Source organism: Staurois parvus, unplaced genomic scaffold (genome assembly GCF_062004578.1).
Source record: "Staurois parvus isolate SC_StPar_1 unplaced genomic scaffold, SC_StPar_1.0 ptg000068l, whole genome shotgun sequence".
In the NCBI taxonomy this organism is placed as follows: Eukaryota; Metazoa; Chordata; class Amphibia; order Anura; family Ranidae; genus Staurois; species Staurois parvus.
The window spans coordinates 9,095,473-9,117,489 of NW_028317864.1; the positions used below are offsets into that span (position 1 = coordinate 9,095,473).

Sequence of the window (22,017 nt, forward strand, 5' to 3'; positions counted from 1 at the left end):
ACACTTAAAATAACTAAAACAGTAAGTTTAAAGTACAACTAAAGGCAAACACTTTTTTTTTGTTATGGATAGAGTGGAGAGGGATTAGGACGCCTCTCAATTGCTGCTGCTGTCTATGACTCCGTTAGGGCGATTGGCCCTCTCTTTTTGTCCTGTTAACCATTGTTATTGAACGTAAAAGAAAATCCCAAATTTTGGGTTGTCCCCAAAAAAGTAATAGAGGGGAAATCTTCCAATGGCGATATTGGTTTTGGTGACCTGGCGGGCCCCAATGGATTTCTTCAATTTATTCAATTTGCAGGGAGTTCCTCTTGTTTTCTGTTTTGGCTATGGGACAGGAAGTGAAGTTAATTCTCCCCAATGGGATGCAGATGGCAAAAAATAAACTACTGGTTTATAACCCTTCCTTACTCTATCCAAAATGGGGGGGAAAAGTTTAGCCTATAGTCCTACTTCAAATATATAGGTTACATAAGGAATGTTTTTTTTTTTTTTTTTTTTTTTAGAACTGCAGAAGACATGCAGCACAGTGCACATCTACATCGTTTGCAAAAATATTCAAGATATTGCGCACTTGGAAACAGTACTAGTCTGTATTTGTACCCTATATATTCAACAAACATTTACAGACATACTGTAGCAGAATGTCCTCACCCTGTTTATATTGCTGATTTTTTTTTTTTTTTTTTGAGTCAATCCCCTTCAGCATTTGTTTTATTTTTTAAACTTCTATTTAAGATACCACACTAGCTCCTCTCTTCCCCAGTTATTAGGAAATGCTGCCTGTCATGGCAGCATTCCTGTTTAGAGAATGGGTCCCCATAAAGCTAAATTCTAGGAATTTAGCTCCTTTCTAAAAAATGAATTAAGTCCTGAGAGGTGCATGCCACCTCATGGGCTTAGATTATATCTGACAGCTTTAAAACACTCCTGGAAGACCGCTATCGCTGTATTTCCAGGAGCCTGATACTGATCCTTCTGGGCTTTGCATCTTGAAAAAGAGACTCACTGTAGCTGCTATGCCTGCCCCTTCCTCTTCTTGCCCCATCATAAAAAACCTTGGTATTATCTGAACACATTTATGAAATACAAACGCTTCTGTGAATGGGCAGCAGAGGGGAGGGGCGGGCATATCTGCTCTGCGTGATTCTCCTTTCTCAGATCCCATGATTTGTCTCCGGCAGAGAAATAAACCCGTCAATGTAATAAGAGATGTCTTGCAGCTCATTGGACTTGACTCATAATTTTACAAATTGGCCAAATTCCTGAATTTTTCAGCTTTAAAGCCCCAGTAGCTCTTTGGGGCACACATATGTGACTTGAAACTGAGATCTTGAAGCTGTGTGATGATTGCAGAATATTTTCTATCCTACAGGAGCTTATAAAAGTAACTAAGAGATTTTTAAGAGGGGTGAGGGAAGGTTTAAGATGCCAAAAAAACCATTTGCCCGGGGATGGCCTTTTAAAATGTAAATATGTTCTATGACATGGACAACGAAAGACATTTATTCCTCTGTAAGAGAGAACAGAGAGCTGGCACACCTTGTGTTGAATCCATGTCATGATCTCTATGTCCGGAACGTTATAATAGCGAATGGTTGGAAAGTCCAGTCCTGACAGTACTGAAAGCTCAGCCAGTGGTTTTCACTGCTGCCTAAAGACATAATGATCTCTGTATGATCTGACCTGAAATCATCCAAGATGGTCAACAGTCAACTTATGTCTATAGGTACTAGACCTGTAGGGCTCAAAATGTTGTTACCAGGAATATCCCAAATCTCATGTAGACAATTGCTGTTGGTCATTAGTGTATGATGATGTTGGATATTTCTTGGGACAACAGTGAACATCTGAAAATCAGTAAATGGGATTCCTAATTTCTGTTACCACTCAAATGTCTGGCTGTGTATAGATATTTGCTAAATATAAGTTGCTAGATGTGTATTTATTTCAAAAACATTCACATATAGTATCTTGTAGATCTTTAATTAAATTTTCTACATTACAATTTATTTTCAACGTCTTAAAGCTAATTGTGTATATATTGCTACAGGTAGACCATCAGACCCGAATATATTTAGTAATTTGATTTTTTTCTTTGTCTTTATTAAACAAGCATACTTTGTTAAATTTGCATGACTAGTATTTCTGTTTTCATGGTGACCCTGCTCACCCGTTGCCTTACACTGCAATAGGTGAGTGTTTTCACCTTGCCCTACAGCTTCAGGCTGGTGTGGAGCAATGAGTGACATCACTGGAAGTGACCTCTTCCTCCCGCACTCAGTCCAGCTAGGGAAAGCCATAAGATGGTCATGTGACTGTGAAAGCAGCTTCTATAGGTACAGTTATGGTACATAAACATTTATATAAGCAAGCAACTCATTTTTATATTGTACCGCACAACTTTAAGCTTTGCCTTGAATCGGCCGTGTCAGCTCCTTTAATACCTCCTCTCCGGACCAGAACAAATGTACAGATAAGCAGTTATACTTTCTTTATGGCTTTCCTGGTCCACATAATTGTTCTGGGTCAGGGACCCAATATTGGAGCCATAGGATTACCATGTGAGCTAGCCAGCTAACATTTTCAGGAGGAGGTCAACAATTGAGGTCTCTGTTTCCTTTAACACCTTACATTAACTGCAAGTCCTAAAATCCTGGACTGGTTTAAATGCAGAATTATTAAATGCTTATGTTAAATGCTAATGTACTTGATCCTGGACACCAAAGAGAAAACTACCTGGGGTGAGCAGGCACCGAACTCAAGGCAACATGTTTCCTATAATATTCTAGTCCTGTTGTTTTGTTGCAGGGGCATCCTCCATTGGTGAAGGTTCTGGCCAAACTGTTTGGCCAACTTCTTGAAAGAGAACTAGACCCTCTTACCAATGTCCTGGTGACAGTCGGAGCATATGGGGCTCTTTTTTCTGCTTTCCATGCTCTGGTGGAAGAAGGCGATGAGGTAACCACCTAAAACTACTCTTATTACAGTACCATATCTCTGTTATGCAAATGTATTGAAGAATTAGTCTCTATGACGCAATTGCAATTTTTAATAAAGGGCCAAAAAATATGGGTCGTTATGGCAAGCAGCATTTTTTATTGCTTAATAAATTGTGCATTGTATGCCATTAATTTTTTACAATAACCGTATTCTACATACTATGTACTATCATTTCTCCTTCTCTTCTGCAAATCCCAGGTCTACGGATGGTTTCAGCATAATTCTGTTTAAATATGACTTTTGTATTCTTGGTTTGTTGTATTCATATACATACCGTATATGCTGAAAGGACATGGCTTTTAGAATTAAAGTGTACATATAGCCAAAACTTTTTTTTTTTGTTGTTTTGTTTTTTTTATAAAGTGGGGAAGAGTTAAAATAACTAAACATTTTTTCAGCTGCCTGCGTCTTTTTGTGGGGGGTTCCCTATTATGTTTTTCCCTTCTGTGAAATGTGAAAATGGTCACGAGTGAGGGGAGAATCTACTCCTCAGGGCCACCGCAGCCTAGTTTATACTCTTATAGTCAGAAAATGAAGTCCTGCTAGATATCTTCATGCTGGCCTCTTTTGTAGGTATAGCTGTGTAAAATATTAAAAACAAGTGCCTATACTGTTTAAAATCCAATAATACACTGTTCACCCTGCTCTGCACATGCTCAGTTGCTCTCTATTTGTTGGGCATTGTGCCAAATTTGTAGAGGCAGATTTGCTGACAGCCTAAAGATTTATTGCTGTTCAGGGGCTCTGGGCTTCATCAAAATGGAAGCCCCCAGCAAGAAGAAATAGAACAATGCTGGAGGCAATTTACAGCCCACGTTAATTTTGGTGAGATCATTATTCATGTGGAATGTGTGTTTCTTGCTAAAGAACATTATTTTTTATCAAGTTGTTATGGGTAAAGTTCCATTTACTCCTCTAGCAGCATGCTAAGCATCATACTTTAACTTTCTTGCTAATTCTACAAATGACCTGCATTATGTAAGTAGCCCCACATCCTGGGAAATGCTGTCATTGCTGCCCATTATTGCCAGCTCCTGTATATCCACTGTGACATTTCCCACATTTGCTTTCACCTCCCCTCCTGCTTTGTGGTAATACAGCCACCTTTATATTCTATTTCCCCCATGCCACTCCTTGTATCTCCTCCCACAGCCCTATGCCTTCAACTCGTGCTCACCCTGCAGCCATCCTTCATCTAACTCATGAGTTTTAATCCCAGGTGGGGCATGTTTACTTTGATATAGCGATTGCATGCCATAACTATGTTCAATAAGGCTCTAATTTTTTTTTTTTTTTTTTTTGGGGGGGGGGGTTATAATAAGCAAATCTAGTAGTGGCACAGCCGGTAAAGTGTATGGTGTAAAACCATGTGTTCAAGTCCACTATGTGGTTTGCTTAGTGAGAAGTAGAGATGTTGCCCAAAGCACCCAATAGAGATTTTTTTTTTTTTAACCTTCAGAAGCTGAATATTTTTATTCTACAGCCAGTCTATCTATATTTCAACAATGACTTTCTTATTTTATAGGATTTAGTTTCAGAATCCCCCTTTGTGTGTTTTAATTCCGTGGTTGGTTGGGTGTCTGGTATTTACTTCCCATGAAGACCTGATTTTTGGAACTCATTATAAGCAACTTCGTTGGTGGTGTTGTGGACAAGGTGTCAGTTGTGCAGACGTAAGGTCGTAATTCTGACTCCCTGGTGTGGCATGCTAAATGTAAAGTGGAAATAAATTATGATTGAATTCATTTCAACAAATGGGCATGCAGGTTGTAAGAAGGACAGTGAGTGAGGGGAAATCTCTCTGGATAGCCATAAAAATCCTTCCCCACTATAGTTGTGGCTTGACATACACTTTAAATGAACCTCTATATCTATCCACACAAAATTAGTAAATAACTATGGATGCTTGAGAGTTTCTAATATTTATTGACCTACTGTAACTTTTTTACATTCATAAACCTTTTCTCTAAATACACTAAACCCCTCTCTCATGAATAACACCTACTTAAATAGTGATAAAAATTAAGAAAAACTCTATAACCTCATAAGTGTCTCACACAAGTCCAAAATAATTGTCCAAAAAAATTTGTGTCCAAAAATATCAATATATTCCAAAGTTCTACAGTGTATTCAACTCAATTCACCAGTCCAGATCACATAAAGCTCGAAAAAATGAAACTGGATATAGTGTAATACCTTCTAGTTTTATCATTAATTAATAAGTGAGAAAAAAAAATAATTATGAAATAATATATAGATCCACAAGATCACTCAGTGAAAATACAACACATCAAAAGTGAAGTGAACACTCTGTGACACCTCACACTAGGGGGATTAAAGGCAATTGCCCTCTTGGAAACAAAACGAGCATTTCTGGATGTATATAGTATTCGCTTGTCAGTTTCCAATAAACACATCAAAAGGTGAAGTGAACAGTCCGTGATACCTCACACTGGTGGGATTCAAAGCAATTACCCTCTTGCAGTAAAAACAGGCATTTGAGGATATATAATGTATACTTGTCAGCTTCCATCCACCATGCAGTTAGTACCCTTTTCAACTTCCCAAATTCCTCGTGGAGGTAAAGAGGAGCTCTATCAATTGTATAATATGAGGTATAAGTAAAAATTTATTAAACTTCTTACATTTAGGATTGCTATATCCGTCAGACCAGTCCCCAGCAGTTCATATGGTAAAGTCCACGTTTTCCAATATTCAAAGTGGCTGCGCTGCTCCTTCCGGTTTGGCGGCAGACGTCACGCCTCTGATGCGTTTCGTCACTTCCGACTTCTTCTCGAGAGATCCACGTCAGGAGTGTACACCGAGTGAATAATTTTTGTTTGCATGTTTCACATGTCGCTCACTTATATATATTTAATTTATTATATAGTGTTTTTTTTCTCCCTTATTAATTAATGATAAAACTTGAAGGTTTTACACTGTATCCAGTTTAATTTTTTCGAGGTTTACGGGATCTGGACTGGTGAATTGAGTTGATTACACTGTAGAACTTTGGAAGATATTGATATTTTTGGACACATATTTTTTGGAGAATTATTTTGGACTTGCGTGAGACACTTATAGAGTTTTTCTTAATTTTTATCACTATTTAAGTGGGTGTTATTTATGAGAGAGGGGTTTAGTGTATTTAGAAAAAAAAAGTTTATGAATATTTGCTTTCAAGGGTGAAAGTGTGATTTTTTTCTTGGGGTGTAGTAGTGAGAGTTTGTTTGATATATAACTTTTTTACATTGGGATTTTATTTTTTATAGGTCATTATCATAGAACCATCATTTGACTGCTATGAGCCAATGACGAAAATGGCCGGTGGACAATGTGTGTATATTCCCTTAAGACCTGTAAGTGGCTTTCTTTGTCCAATATCAGGATAGTTTTGCTATCTGAGACATGCTATATAAAAGGCTTTAGACAACCACCACATCCCTCCATGTTGAATTGAACAAGCTGATTTATTCTATTGACTTGTATTGTGTGTCTTCCAAGTATACGCTGACATCACAGGTGGAATGAAGCTTGTATAACATGGATGCTGTGCAATGCTGGGACAAGGTCATCTAGTGCCCAGGGCAAAGATGCTAAATGGCATGCCCAGGGGCAGACTGACAACTCAAGGGGCCCCTGGGCAATAGAAAATCATGGGGCCCCTGTGTCCCACACTCAAACCACACCCAAAAAAGCCTATGAAAGGTACCAGGGATATCTCATGAGGCCCCCTACTAACCCCAGGCCCTCAGGCAGTGCCCGAATGGTCAGTCCGCCCTTGGGCACGCCCCATCCCCCCCAAAATGTATTGCATCTGACCACAACTGCTGATAAAGGATGCATGCCCTGTCCTGTCACCAAGGCCTAATTTTTCGGCACCTGTATGACAGGTGCATATAATTAGGATTTTTAGAGTAGGGTCCAATCCTGCACTCGTCAAAAAGAACTCTGAAGGGTTACGGTGTGAAGGCACCACCAACTGTTCACTTGCCAAACGCCCCACAATGCACTGCGCTCTCACAGTACACAGTATCTACCTTACACTATATAAGACTCCCTGAAAAAAATAAAATGAATAAAGCATAATATTTTTGTAAAGGTAAGCAAAAAATACATAAAAAAACCAAATCTGGTATAGATTGGGGGGTGGGGCCCGTTTTTTTTTTTTCTTTTTCAACATGCCAGTAAAAAACAAAAGAAAAATGTCAGTCCTGCAGAAGGTTCTATACATTGTACAGATGTGCAACTTTCCAGGTAGTTTAAGGGGACCCCCAGGCATGATATTTAAAGGATTTTTTCCATTTTTTTTTTTTTTACTTAAAGCAATGAAAAATTACTGCTCCTTTAAAATCGGTAGTTTTTGAAAAACAAATTTCACTGATTCATTACCAGAGTCCCCATACCTCTTTTATGGCCAATACCCTGCATATAAGCCTTCAAATTTGGCACTTTTGAATTTGCAAGTTCGAGCCCCACAGACTTGCATTGGGTTCGATGTTCATGGCAAATTTTTTGTCCGTTTCGAATGTTCTACCGCAAACCGCACCGGGGGGGGGGGGGGGAGAGAGGGGTTTGTTGTTTGGCCCATCATTCCATTTCCATTCTCATACAAGTCTTTTCATACTGAAGCCTACAGATGCAGGACAGCTACACAGTAGTGGGGACTGGAGGCTTGACCCTGCAGAGCTCGAAGCGAAGATCACAAAACGCACCAAGGCTTTTGTGTTAAACACTCCAAATAATCCACTGGGAAAGGTGAGTGAGCAAAAAATGGTTTGTAACTCAAGTTTCTTCTTAAAGCTGAACTGCAGGCAGATAATAAATAAATGCATAAATAAATAAAAACATTTCATGCAGTTGTGTGCTCCTTTAAAATTAATTTTCAAACGGCTAGCACAAGTACCTGACTCTGTCTTGATATCAGCCTTCTGTCATCCCCTGCACAGCAGCACTTATGTTGGATATGCACGCATTTTTTTGTTCAGCTGTCAGAATAAAGGAATTTTCCCTACTGTGCTATTGTATTCTGACAGCAAGACTCCTGTCAAAATAAGCTGATCAGAGCTGCAGCTGATTGGCTGCAGCGGCTGATCAAATTTAAAGTTTTCCAGCATTTTCGACAGAAGTCAATCTACTGGACAAGGTGGGCCACACACAAATCGAAAGTCGTCTGGTCCCTGTTGAACCAGTCGAATTTTCATCCGTTTGTATCAAGCTTCGAGCGGAGCTCCACCCAAAAGGGGAAGTTCCGCTTTAAAGACTGCTTCCCATTAAGGATTGGCACCTTTGGGGGGCTGGGGGGGAGCGGGTACCTGAATTTGACAGGCAACCTGCTTCCACTTCCGGTCCAATCCCCTAGGCCAGGGGTAGGCAACCTGCGGCTCTCTAGCTGTTGTGGAACTACAATGGGGCAAAAAAGTATTTAGTCAGCCACCAATTGTGCAAGTTCTCCCACTTAAAAAGATGAGAGAGGCCTGTAATTGGCATCATAGGTAGACCTCAACTATGAGAGACAAAATGAGAAAAAAAATCCAGACAATCACATTGGCTGATTTGGAAAGAATTTAGTTGAAAATTATGGTGGAAAATAAGTATTTGGTCAATATGAAAAGTTCATCTCAATACTTTGTTATATATCCTTTGTTGGCAATGACAGAGGTCAGACGTTTCCTGTCAGTCTTCACAAGGTTGGCACACACTGTTGCTGGTATGTTGGCCCATTCCTCCATGCAGATCTCCTCTAGAGCAGTAAAGTTTTGGAGCTGTCGCTGGGCAACACGGACTTTCAACTCCCTCCAAAGGTTTTCTATGGGGTTGAGATCTGGAGACAGGCTAGGCCACTCCAGGACCTTGAAATGCTTCTTACGAAGCCACTCCTTCGTTGCCCGGGCGGTATGTTTGGGATCATTGTCATGTTGGAAGACCCAGCCACGTTTCATCCTCAATGCCCTTGCTGATGGAAGGAGGTTTGCACTCAAAATCTCTCGATACATGGCCCCATTCATTCTGTCCTGTACATGGATCAGTCGTCCTGGTCCCTTTGCGGAGAAACAGCCCCAAAGCATGATGTTGCCACCCCCATGCTTCACAGTAAGTATGGTGTTCTTTGAATGCAACTCAGCATTCTCTCTCCTCCAAACACGACGAGTTGTGTTTCTACCAAACAGTTCTATTTTGGTTTCATCTGACCATATGACATTCTCCCAATCCTCTTCTGGATCATCCATATGCTCTCTAGCAAACTTCAGATGGGCCCGGACATGTACCGGCTTAAGCAGGGGGACACGTCTGGCACTGCAGGATCTGAGACCCTGGCGGCGTAGTGTGTTACTGATGGTAGCCTTTGTTATGTTGGTCCCAGCTCTCTGCAGGTCATTCACTAGGTCCCCCCCGTGTGGTCCTGGGATTTTTGCTCACCGTTCTTGTGATCATTTTGACCCCACGGGGTGAGATCTTGCGTGGAGCCCCAGATCGAGGGAGCTTATCAGTGGTCTTGTATGTCTTCCATTTTCTAATTATTGCTCCCACAGTTGATTTGTTCACACCAAGTTGCTTGCCTATTGCAGATTCAGTCTTCCCAGCCTGGTGCAGGTCTCCAATTTTGTTTCTGGTGTCCTTCGACAGCTCTGTGGTCTTCACCATAGTGGAGTTTGGAGTGTGACTGTTTGAGGTTGTGGACAGGTGTTTTTTATACTGATAACAAGTTCAAACAGGTGCCATTGATACAGGTAATGAGTGCAGGACAGAGGAGCCTCTTAAAGAAGAAGGTACAGGTCTGTGAGAGCCAGAAATCTTGCTTGTTTGTAGGTGACCAAATACTTATTTTCCACCGTAATTTGCAAATAAATTCTTTCCAAATCAGCCAATGTGATTGTCTGGATTTTTTTCCTCATTTTGTCTCTTATAGTTGAAGTCTACCTATGATGCCAATTACAGGCCTCTCTCATCTTTTTAAGTGGGAGAACTTGCACAATTGGTGGCTGACTAAATACTTTTTTGCCCCACTGTACATTTCCCATGAGGCACTGCAACATTACAAAACTGACAGTTACAGCTATGACTTGCAGAGGCATGATGGAACTTGTAGACCTGCAACAGCTGGAGAGCCGCAGGTTGCCTACCCCTGGCCTAGGCGATCGGAAGCGGAAGGTGTCCTCCCTCCCTCCCTGTAGTCTTTTGGGACATGACAGGTCCCAGAAGACTACAGGACCATTCATGAAGTGCAGCACTACTCGCGCATGCGCAGTGGGTATCCGGCTGTGAAGCCGCAAGCTGTCACAGCCGAGTGCCCACACTGAAAATACCGGCCTCCTGGAATACAGGACGGCCAGTGAAATGGGCTGCAGGGCGCACACTAAGGGACAGGTAAGTGGCTGTTTTTTAAAAGTCAGCAGCTACAGTTTCTGTATCTGCTAACATTTTTTGACAGGGTGAGTGCAACTCCGCTTTAAGATTGGATGGGGATGCTAATAAAGCTCTCCTGTATTCACATGTGCTACACGGAGTGTTCAACAGAGTTGATGATCTTTCAGTGTTTGTTTTTGTTTGTTTGTTTTTTTTTCTTCCATTGTCTAGTTATGATATTCCAATTACTGCATTCACAGTTTGTGTTTTTGTTGTGTGTAGGTGTTCAGTAAGGAGGAGCTGGAAGAAATTGCCAACATCTGTGTGAAGTATGATATCCTGTGCTTCTCTGATGAAGTTTATGAATGGCTGGTCTATGATGGCCAACAACATATTCGAATTGGTAAGTATTAAGGCAGTATTAAACCAAAAAGCAAATATTTATTATATTGCAGCTTAACAATTCTTAGATGTGATAGCTGCATTATACACTCACCGGCCACTTTATTAGGTACACCTTGCTATGCCAAGAAAATCTCCCTCACACCATTACACCACCAGCCTCAACCGTTGATACAAGGCAGGATGGATCCATTCTTTTTATGTTGTTTACGCCAAATTCTGACCCTACCATCTGAATGTTACAGCAACCAGTCTGACAACAACAAGGCATTTTCAGCCACACAACTGCCGCTCACTGTATATTTTCTCTTTCAGACCATTCTCGGTAAACCCTAGAGATGGTTGTGCGTGAAAATCCCAGTAGATCAGCAGTTTTTTAAATACTCAGACCAGCTCGTCTGTCACCAACAACCATGCCATGTTCAAAGTCACTTAAATCCCCTTTTTTCCCCATTCTGATGCTCGGTTTGAACTTCAGCAAGTCGTCTTCACCACGTCTAGATGCCTAAATGCATTGAGTTGCTGCCATGTGATTTAGCGGATTAGCAATTTGTGTTACCAAGCAATTGAACAGGTGTACCTAATAAAGTGGTCAGTGAATGTATTTCTTGTGTAGGCTTGCTTTCTTCTATTTTCACTGGTGATCCAGCCAGTAAGTTTGTTGTTTTTCAAAAGACAAAGGTCTGCTGCAGATTATATAATTTACAAGATGAGACAAACCATTTACCACGGTCAGGGGAGCTTACAATGATCAACTTTTATTCATATAAAACCTTTATTCCAAAAGGAAAAACAACTGTTTGCTATAACTGCTTATAAGGTATTTGCCAGAGCTTTGCTTCAATTTGTTAGTGTATTTAAATCCTCTAGTCCATCTAACACTCCCCTACCCCCAGACTGACGATGCTGCTATCCAAAATTGCCCCCCTGTGCCCCTTCATCCAGAGTGGAAGCGCTCTAATACAAGAGGTGTGTTACTAGCCAGATCACCAAGTGAAAACTGAGGGGAAAAAAAGCTTAACAAAAAAAAAGAAAACTAATGCAGCAACCACTTCTGATTAGTAAGCTGCAGGACTTTTTTTCAGCAGGAACGTGGTGGAACTCGGTTCCACCACCTCCTGGTTCTCACCCTCTGCTGCCTATTCACCACTGTCACTTGAAAACACAGAATAATGGCTTCTGTGCTTACAAGGACAGCTTGCCTCTCCCAGTGGCTCTGCAGATTCCTCCCTGCCCTGCACTCACGTTGTGGACAAGAAAGGTGCAGGTGCTAGTACAGTGTAGACATTGGTGGGAGGGGGCATCATGTGGTAGGCTGCACCCTCTATGATCACCCCTGAATTCTGCACCCAGTACATAGTTCACCCCTGAACCCTGCACAGTGTACATAGTGCCCCCCTGAACCCTGCACTCTGTATGTGGCACACCCCTGAACCCTGCACTCTGTACATGGCGCGCCCTGCACTCTGTACATGGCGCGCCCTGAGCCCTGCACTCAGTACGTAGTGCACCCTTTAATTCTGCCCTCTGTACATAGCGCACTCCTGAACCCTGCAGGCTGTATGTAATGTTTTCTTGAACACTGCATTCTATACACAGCACACTACTGAACCCTGCACTCTGTACATAGTGCACTCCTGTAATCTGACCTCTGTACATACCACACTCCTTAACTCTGCACATGTGTAGTGCACCCCTGAACTCTACACTCTGTAACACACTCCTAGTATTTAATGCCTTCAAACCCCTCCCACTGCAGTTTGGTCACACCCACCATCTGTTGTGGTTTGGTGGGAAAAGGGGGGGGACATGGTTGAGTTCCTGAACCTATTCACTGAGAAAAAATCCCTGGTAAGTTGCAATATACTGTATAACATTTTTGGTTCTGGGTTTAATATAGCTTTAAGTGCAATTGCTTAGTGTATATTCTTTTAAAAAAAAAAAAAAATTTTCAGGTGCAAGATACACTTTTCAGGAAATGTTGCCTGATTTTTCTATATTCACAAAACATTTCTTCTTCCTTTTATCTATAAAGCTAACCTGCCAGGAATGTGGGAACGTACCATCACTGTTGGAAGTGCAGGGAAGACTTTCAGTGCCACAGGATGGAAGGTAACCTCTTAGGCCGTGGTCTCCAAACCTTGGCCCGTGGGCTGAATGCGGCCCTTTGCTTGCCTCTATACGGCCCTTGGGGTACTGTTTCTCCCACTGACACCAACAATGGGGCATTTTCCTTCCATTAAAACCAATGATGGGGCACAATTCCTCCCACTAATAGAATCCATCAACTAACACCATTGATGGGGCACTATTCATCCCACTGACACCAATGATGGGGCACTATTCATCCCACTGACACCAATGATGGGGCACTATTCATCCCACTGACACCAGTGATGGGGCACTATTCCTTCCACTGTCACCAGTGATGGGGCACTATTCCTCCCACTGATACCAATGATGGGACACTATTCCTCCCACTGATACCAATGATGGGACACTATTCCTCCCACTGATACCAATGATGGGACACTATTCCTCCCACTGACACCAATGATGGGGCACTATTCCTCTCACTGATACCAATGATGGGGCACTATTCCTTCCACTGACACCAGTGATGGGGCACTATTCCTACCACTGACACCAGTGATGGGACACTATTCCTCCCACTGATACCAATGATGGGGCACTATTCCTCCCACTGACACCAATGATGGGGCACTATTCCTCCCACTGTCACCAGTGATGGGGCACTATCCTCCCACTGTCACCAATGATGGGGCACTATTCCTCCCACTGACACCAATGATGGGGCATTATTCATCGACTAATATTAGTGATTGGATAATATTCCTCCTTCCACTGACTACAAGCACTATGTAATTTTTTTTTTTCACTCCCACTGACGCTGGGACATTTTCTACTTCCACTGGCCACTCCGGCCCCCCTAAAGTCTGAAAGATAGTAAGCCAGCCCTTTGTTTAGAATGTTTGGAGACCCCTGCTCTTAGGCTTGAAAGCAAACCATTTACAAACTGGCATTTGTGATAATATGAACCTACTGTACGTCCTCTTAAATTATTACAATGCAGCTTTACTGCTCGGGGAATCATTCATTTTTGATTATTTACTTATATTCTCTCTCTATCAGAGCAGAAGTGTTAGGTTGAAAGGTTTTATTAGGTTATATCTCCTGCTTGAGTTTATCACCAATAACCGACAGATAAAGCTGAAATATAACAAAGGTGCTATCAGAATTACAAGACCTGAAACAGCTGGCATTGGGAGTTGGCGGGAGGTGCGCACGTGCACATTCTGTACCTGGAAGAGACCTGTGACATACAAGTACATCACAATACAATGCGGGCAAGCAGTCCTGAAGTGGTTAATGATAAAATTTTACTCTATTGACCAAAAAACATATTCAAACAAAAATGACAGCAGACAGGGTAACCGCTATTTTTTTTTTCTTTTTTCAGAAAAATTAAAGTGGTTTTAAACCCAAATGCAAACATTTTATTCTATTGCAGCTTACCAATTCTTAGATGTGATGCCTGTGTTTTCTTTTTTTAGGCTTTCTTTCTTCTATTTTCATCTGGTGATCCAGCCAGCAAGTCAGTTGGTTTTCAAAAGTACAATCTCTCTAGCAGAATGTATCAGTTTACTTGGATGAGACAAACCATTTACTATTGACACGGGTGATTACAATGATCAGCTTTTATTTATTCATATAAAACATTTATCCCAAAAGGAAAAAAACTGTTAGCTGTAGGTGATTGTAACGTGTGAGCTGGAGTTTGGCTTTACTTTGTTAATGTATTTAAATCTGCTAGTACATTTAACACTACCCTCCCCTCTCCATAGTCCAGACTGACAATGCTGCTGTCTGCTATGTCTCCTGTGCTCATTCATCCAAAGTTGTGTCTCACTGATACAGGAGATGTGTTACAGGCCAGGTCACCAGGTGAAAACAGAGGAACAAAGCCAAAGAAAAGAAAACTGAAGCAGTCACCACATCTAATGATTGGCAAGCTGCAGTATATATTTTTGGTTTTGAGTTCCGCTTTAATAAAACTATATGGTCCTAATGTGGAAGATCTCTGTGTGAACTGATATTTTTTTTTTTTTAAAGAAATCTTATCAATTCTAAGGCCAGGTTCACACCTGTGTGTTTTTTATGGAATGGAATGGAATGCAGTGCATGCCATTTATCATGATTTTCTATTCACATCTATGCATTGTTTTGCAGGTGCGTTTTTTGGAAAGGGTCAAGGACTTCTTTTCCCACAACAGTTTGCATTTTTAATCCAGTAGACTTCAATGGAACCGCATATAAAACTCAAGTGCTGTGCTTTGTGTGCGTTTTTGACGCGTCCTTTTTTATATATATATATATATATATATATATATCTTTTTTTTTTTTTATAATTGATGAAGGCTAGTCATTGGTTAATTGCTAGTCTGTTTCCAGGTTGTTGAAATGCATGTTCAGTAGGTGAATTATAAGGGAATTCTCACAGGGTTCTCTCCCAGATCAATGTGATATACCTGTTTAAATATTCTGTTTTTGTTACAGGTTGGCTGGGCTTTTGGGCCTGATCATCTTCTTAAACATCTCAGAATAATCCATCAGAATTCTGTATATCACTGTGCAACTGGAGCCCAGGTAAGACCGCATGCTAGTGGCCCATTGTCTTGGTATGGTTCCCAAGCTAAAATATAATATGATCACATGGGGAAGAGGCTTAAAGTGTAGTTGACTACTTGCCTACTGGGCACTTATACCCCCTTCCTGACCAGGCTGATTTTCAGTTTTCAATACTCTCATACTTTGAATGACAGTTACTCAGTCATGCTACACTGTACCCAAACTAACTTTTTCTGCATGCAAATAGAGCTTTCTTTTGGTGGTATTTAATCACCACTGAGTTTTTGAAGAAAAAACACTTTTTTTTTTTTTTTTAGTTTTTCTGATAAATTTTGCAGATAAGTAATTTTTCTTCACAAATTTAGGTCATAATTTATACTGCTACATATTTTTAGTAAAATTAACCCAAATCGGTGTATATTATTTAGTCTGTGTGAAAGTTGGTCTTCAAGCTATGCTACATATCATTGAAAATTGATCACACCTGATTGCCTATAGACTGACTGACCGCCAGGACAGTACAAATAACCACCCCATATGACCCCTTTTTGGAATGCTGACAAGCCAAATTATGTAAGAGACATAGGGAGTTATTTGAAGTTGTACTTTTTCCTACAATTCTTTGGAAAATGAAGAAACTATTATTATTGTTGCATTGTCACATTATTGTTATATATCACATTAATTTATTTCTCTCAAACGGCATAGGAATACATGCAATTACCCCCAGAACACATGCTGCTACTTCTCCTGAGTATGGGGATGCCGCATGTGTGAGACTTTTCCACAGCCTGACCACATACAGAGGCCCAACATCCAAGTAGCACCTTTAGGTATTCTAAGGCATAAGTTGCACAATTCATTTCCTGACCACCTATCACATTTTTGAAGGGCCTGGAGCACCAGGACACACCCACTAAATGACACAATTTTGGAAAGAAAACACCCCACTGTATATTCTATGAGGCACAATGAGTCTTTTGAACATGTCATTTTTTTTCCATAAGTTTTTGGAAATTGTGGAAAGAAAATGAAAACATGTCCCCCTTCTTTTTTTAATACACAAAAGTTGTCCATGTTTAAGATATATTTTTAACACACAGCATGGACATATGAAGAATTACACTCCAAAATGCATTCTGCTACTCCTCCTGAATATAGCAATATCATATATGTAAGACTTTTCCATAGCTTGGCCACATAAAGGGGTCCAACATCCAAGTAGTTCCTTCAGGCGTTCTAGGGCCATAAAAGGGGCATAAATTACACATCTATTTTCCTGACAGCCTATCACATTTTTGAAGGCCCTGGATCACCAGGACCATGGAAATGTCCACAAAATGACCCCATTCAGCTAAGTAAAGTGTAAACAAAAGATTACCTGTGGTTTTAGTAGTGCAGTTGTCCACAGAGGAGAGCACAAGTCCAGGCAGGGACATGGTCGGGGACAGCGAAAGGAACTATCCAGGCAGCAGGCAGCAATACTGTCCATAGTTAGTACAGGCAGCAGGCAGAGATATTGTCAGCACAGCCAAAGCATTGGTGCAGGCAGCAGACAGAGATGTGGTCAACAGCATCCAAAGTACTGGTACTGGCAGTAGGCAGGAACATAGTCCATAGTTCGTACAAGTAGCAGGTAGAGGTGTGGTCAGTTTAGGCAGCGGTATGATAAATGAGCAAGCGAGGTTTAGTTGGCAGCTGGCAGAAATATCAGACTCGCTTAGGGCCTCAGTCAGGTAGGACCTGGGCACTGGGGTAGAAGCTTCTTTCCATCCAAATCTCTTTGAAGCCCCTGGCCTGCAGACCCTAATCAAAGAATTACAAAACCTGGAGAAAACCAAACATCTAGTTTTCTCCACTCGGAAAAACTATTCAGCCGCCCCTCACAAACATTTTCGGGGGATCAGGAAGGAATTTTTTCCCCTGCAGGAGGAAATTGGTTCATTCTTTGCTGGGTTTTTTGCCTTACTCTGGATCAACTGTGGGTGTAGGATAACTTTTTTTTTTTTTTGTATGATTGAACTGGATGGACTTTAGTCTTTTTTCAGCCAGACTATCTATGTAACATGAGACCCCTGTTTTATCTTGAATCCCAAAAGATCAGTCCAAGAGGTATTGCCTACCTCTTGGACTGATCTTTTGGGATTCAAGATAAAACAGGGGTCTCATGTTACATAGTCTGGCTGAAACGTGGTTAATATTAACAGGCCGAAATCAGTTCAGGTGGAAAGCAGAAACTTGGCTGATAAACAATCTAGGGGTCAGGCAGAAGCATCGTCGGTAAACAAGGCAGGGTCCGTTCAGGTGGCAGGTAGAGGCCTGGTCAGTTTAGGCAGCAGACAGAGGCATGGTCGAATAATAGCCCAGGGTCAGTTGAAGAGGAAGCAAAGGCATGATGAGTGTGAAGGCAAATGGTCATATATGGGGAAATGGCAAGAATTCAGAACTATGTTCCTCATACTTCACTAATATTGTAGAGAAGTATAGTAACGGCGGAAACATTCTCCTATGCATAGGCCTGGTTGGGAAGGACACTGGACACTAATAAGTGGTGTCTCATTTTACAGCCCCTCTGGAGCACACCCCCTATTTTTATTTTTTTTTTTCTCACATTTGGCCTTTTTCCTTGTGAGGGACTTTATCGGGAAAATGGCATTCATGGAGTCTGCTCACTGCATCTGATCTAGTGGTTTTTGGTGGGGGACCTTCCTGGTACACAAAGGCAGGGGATTTAGAGTAGATAACATACGAATTTTATATATTGCCAAATTGAAAAGATAACTGGAGACTTTCTTGTACCAATGGCAGGTTCTTCTTGCTCAAGGTAGGGCTGGATCATATGATCATTGTAGCTGACTTCCCCCATGAACATATTGTACTAATGTACACATTCGGGCTTCTGGACTAGGCCAATCCTTCTGTGGATTTGAACGGTGGTGCAGGGGCGGACTGACCATTTGGAAACTCGGGCACTGCCCGGGGTCAGTAGGGGGCCCCATGAGATGCCCCTGGTACCTTTTTCATAGGCTTTTTTGAGTTTGGGCAAGGACACAGGGCCCCCATGATCCCCTATTGCTCGGGGGCCCCATGAGTTGTCAGTCCGCCTCTGCGATGGCGTCATTGGGGATTGAGGAAAGCATGTAGATGTCTTGTTTGTTCCTCCACTTTATAGCCAATATTTCCTGGTTCCGCAAACTCACCGACTTGCTTCTACTTAGTTTTGTGTTTACCATCCTTTGAGAGAAGACCTTCCTATTGGCTCACATGGTGCCAAAAGCAAATGTTTTCTTCCAGTAGAGATTAACATAGAGATTACCTTTTTCAAAGAGTGGGAATACAAGGTCAGAAATGATTTCCATACTTGTTCCAATATATTCTGGGCAGTTGGGTGGATGCAGCTGGGTGTCCTTTCCTTCATACACACGGAAGGCATATGTGTACCCCATTGCTCCTTCACATAACGTTTCACCCCATATTGGCCCCTTTGCACTGATGGTCACTTATAAGTGCCACTGGTGAGGTAGCACTGAGATGGCACTGGTGAGGTAGCACTGAGATGGCACTGGTGAGGTAGCACTGAGATGGCACTGGTGAGGTAGCACTAATGAGAGAGCACTGTTGAGGCAGCACTAATGAGAGAGCACTGTTGAGGCAGCTCTAATGAGACAGCAATGTTGGCCACTGTTTGGCAGCACTGATGGGCACTGGTTAGGCAGCACTGATGAGGCAGAACTGTTGGGCACTGTGTGGCAGTGCAAAACAAGTGTTGAACAATTGACTCACTGTTTCTGGCACAAATAGTCTCCTTCTCCCATACTCTGTGTGAGGGAAAGAGACGTGCCAAACCCCCTATGACCCCATTGTGATTGGCCCTTGACCCTTATCTGTGATGCGCTGTGCCCAAGGCACACAGTGATCAGATACTTCCCGATGCATGCCCCAGCAGGCTTGCAGGAAGTTCATTCACGGAAGGACATCAATGAACGCCCTCCTGGAATGATAGAGCTGCACTGTAGCCATCTTTCGGCTACAGCGTGGTAAGGTAGTGGTTAAAGACAAAACTTTTTTTTCAATCAAAACAGATTTTTATTGCTGTGTATGTCCTTGTTAGGGAGATTCACCTTCTCTATTTGTCCTGTTTACCATTATCCTCGAAGTTGAAAATAAAAGAAAAATCCCAAATTTTGGGTTGTCAACAAAATGGTAATACAGGAAAAATCTTCCAATGGGGACACGCGCTCTGGTGACACACTGGGATTCCCTCGCTTGGAACGAGTTTCCTCTAACTTGAAGTGAAGGGTAATCTCCCCTATTGGACACAGATGGCAAAACACAAAAAAAGGGGTTATAATGCTCCCTTACTTTATCCAACATAGAAAAAAACTTTGCCCATAAGCTTCACGCCATTGTTTTAATGGCTGTGGAGACATAGGAGACTTAACATAGGTGATGGTGTGAGCATTGTCCCATAGTATCTAGTTTTGGGTGGAAAACTAAAGGCTTTTTTTTAGAGTGCTTGTAAACCCTCACAGATGCCCAGTGAAGAAATTGGTCTCAGGTGATACACAGAGATGAAACAAATCCTCCTGCATAAGTTGCATTGGTTTATCTACAACCACCTTTCTTCTACATCCATTCAAAGTGCAGAATTTACACAAGATCTCTCACCTCTGAAAAGGAGGGGGCGGGGAGCTGAGGAGAGCTGTGAGGAGAGCTGTGAGAGTTCATTGGACGGAAGGGACATACTCCCCTTCACCCAGCACATGGGAACAGAGCTGAGACTGTCAATCACCGGCTGTGCCCTCCCCTGTCACCAGTTTTCTCTTGGTGTCAGGAAAACCCATCAGAAGTGACTCATACTTTTTTTTTTTTTTTTTTTAACAGTTAGAAGTGACTCCTACATAAAGCAGAAGAACAAGGCAGCAGACAAAAGTTACACTTTGTTCTCTGGACTGAGACAAGTACACACTATAGAGGGATAAGCTTTGTTCATGTTTCAAGTCACTTTAAGGCTAAATTGACATTATAGTATTATAATAAACCGTTTCCTGTCCGCCATATAGCAGTAATAATAGATAAAAATATATATATATTTGTGTGTGTGATTTTGCATTTCCAGGTAGGGGTGTTAATTGCGGCCTCGGCTGTCAATCACCGGGTCCCGGCTGGTGATTACCAGCTGGCACCCGGTGATCAAGGAGCATTACTGACAGAGGGAGAGAACTGTAAGTAAACAATACACTTCTCTCCCCTGTCAACTTTTGCACACTGCTCTGCATGGCTTTGCATAGCAAAGCTGTGTGCTTACAGTGAAGCACAAACACAGCTCACAGTAAAACACTCCCAGCGCACAGTTAACATTTTGATTGCCCCACATGTTAACCTCTTCCTGTCCAGTGCCATTAGTATAGAGTTAGTACTTTTTGTTAGCACTGATCACTGTATTGGTGTCACTGGGGATGTCAGTGACACCAAGTCAGTTCCTCCCCAGTGACAGAATGCCTGCTGCTGTCCCTCTGTAAGTTGCTGATTGCTGCCATTACTAGTAAAAATGTAACAAAATCCCAGTGTATGTGTATATATATATATGTGTGTGTGTGTATATGTATATATATATGTATGTATATATGTATGTGTGTATATATATATGTATGTATATATATATGTGTGTGTGTGTGTGTATGTGTATATATATATATATATATATATATATGTGTGTGTATATATATATATATATATATATATATATATATATGTGTGTGTGTATATACCGCCATTTGCCATACTGCCATTTGCCAATTAATTTACATGTATTGGGATTTTTTTAGCAAACGCATGTAGCAGAATACATTTTGGCCTAAATTTATAATGAAATTTAGATTTTTTTAAATTATTTTACTGGACATGTTTTAATAGCAAAAAGTCAAAAATATTGTTTTTTTTTTGTCAATCTTTTTTTTTTGCAAACAATAAAAATGCACAGGCGATCTAATACCACCGAAAGAAAGCTCTATTTGTGGGGAAATAAAAAGGATGTAAGTTTCATGTGGGTGCAGAATTGCATGACCGCGCAATTGTTAGCTAAAATAACACAGCACCGTATCACAAAAAATGGCCTGGTCAGGAAGGGGGGTAAATCCTCTGGAGGGCAAGTGGTTAAACTTGTCTCCTTCAATCACTTTTCTGAATTACTCTAAGCAGCTTACAAAAATTACTTTTGCACATACAGTACTTTCAGTTGTTGCCTGATAATGGACTCTAGTAGTCAAATAGTAGTAAAATATTGACTAAAAACCAATGGAGCAAAAAGATGTTGCTATAAAACTCTTGAATAATCATGATCCATGGTTTGCTCTTCAGGAGGCAGTAGCCCAGGGATTTCAGAAGGAGCTAGAGAGACTGGGCCAACCGGACTGTTACTTTATACAACTGCGGAATGAGCTGCAGAAGAAGCGAGACCGACTATACCGCTGCCTTACAGAGGTGGGGATGAAACCTGTATTGTCCCAAGGGTCTTACTTTATGATTGCTGACATCTCCTGCTTCAGTAAGTCTGCCTGTACATTAATTTATTAATACTTTGGTGCAGCCAGTGTTGTGCTGTTAGTATTTAAT

At 41.4% G+C, this 22,017-nt stretch overlaps 1 protein-coding gene across 8 annotated transcripts in view; it reads left to right on the forward strand.

Annotated features, from left to right (window-relative positions):
• The window catches only part of KYAT1 (kynurenine aminotransferase 1), a 60,953-nt gene that overhangs the window by 25,540 nt on the left and 13,396 nt on the right, over positions 1-22,017 (forward strand). For all 8 annotated transcript variants that reach the window (XM_089669120.1, XM_089669116.1, XM_089669118.1 and 5 more), the window contains 7 exons: positions 2,812-2,961; positions 6,276-6,362; positions 7,636-7,761; positions 10,633-10,753; positions 12,788-12,864; positions 15,331-15,420; positions 21,763-21,949. In XM_089669120.1, the coding sequence (XP_089525246.1) occupies positions 2,812-2,961; positions 6,276-6,362; positions 7,636-7,761; positions 10,633-10,753; positions 12,788-12,864; positions 15,331-15,420; positions 21,763-21,949 (838 nt within the window). The remainder of the gene's footprint in view (positions 1-2,811; positions 2,962-6,275; positions 6,363-7,635; positions 7,762-10,632; positions 10,754-12,787; positions 12,865-15,330; positions 15,421-21,762; positions 21,950-22,017) is intronic.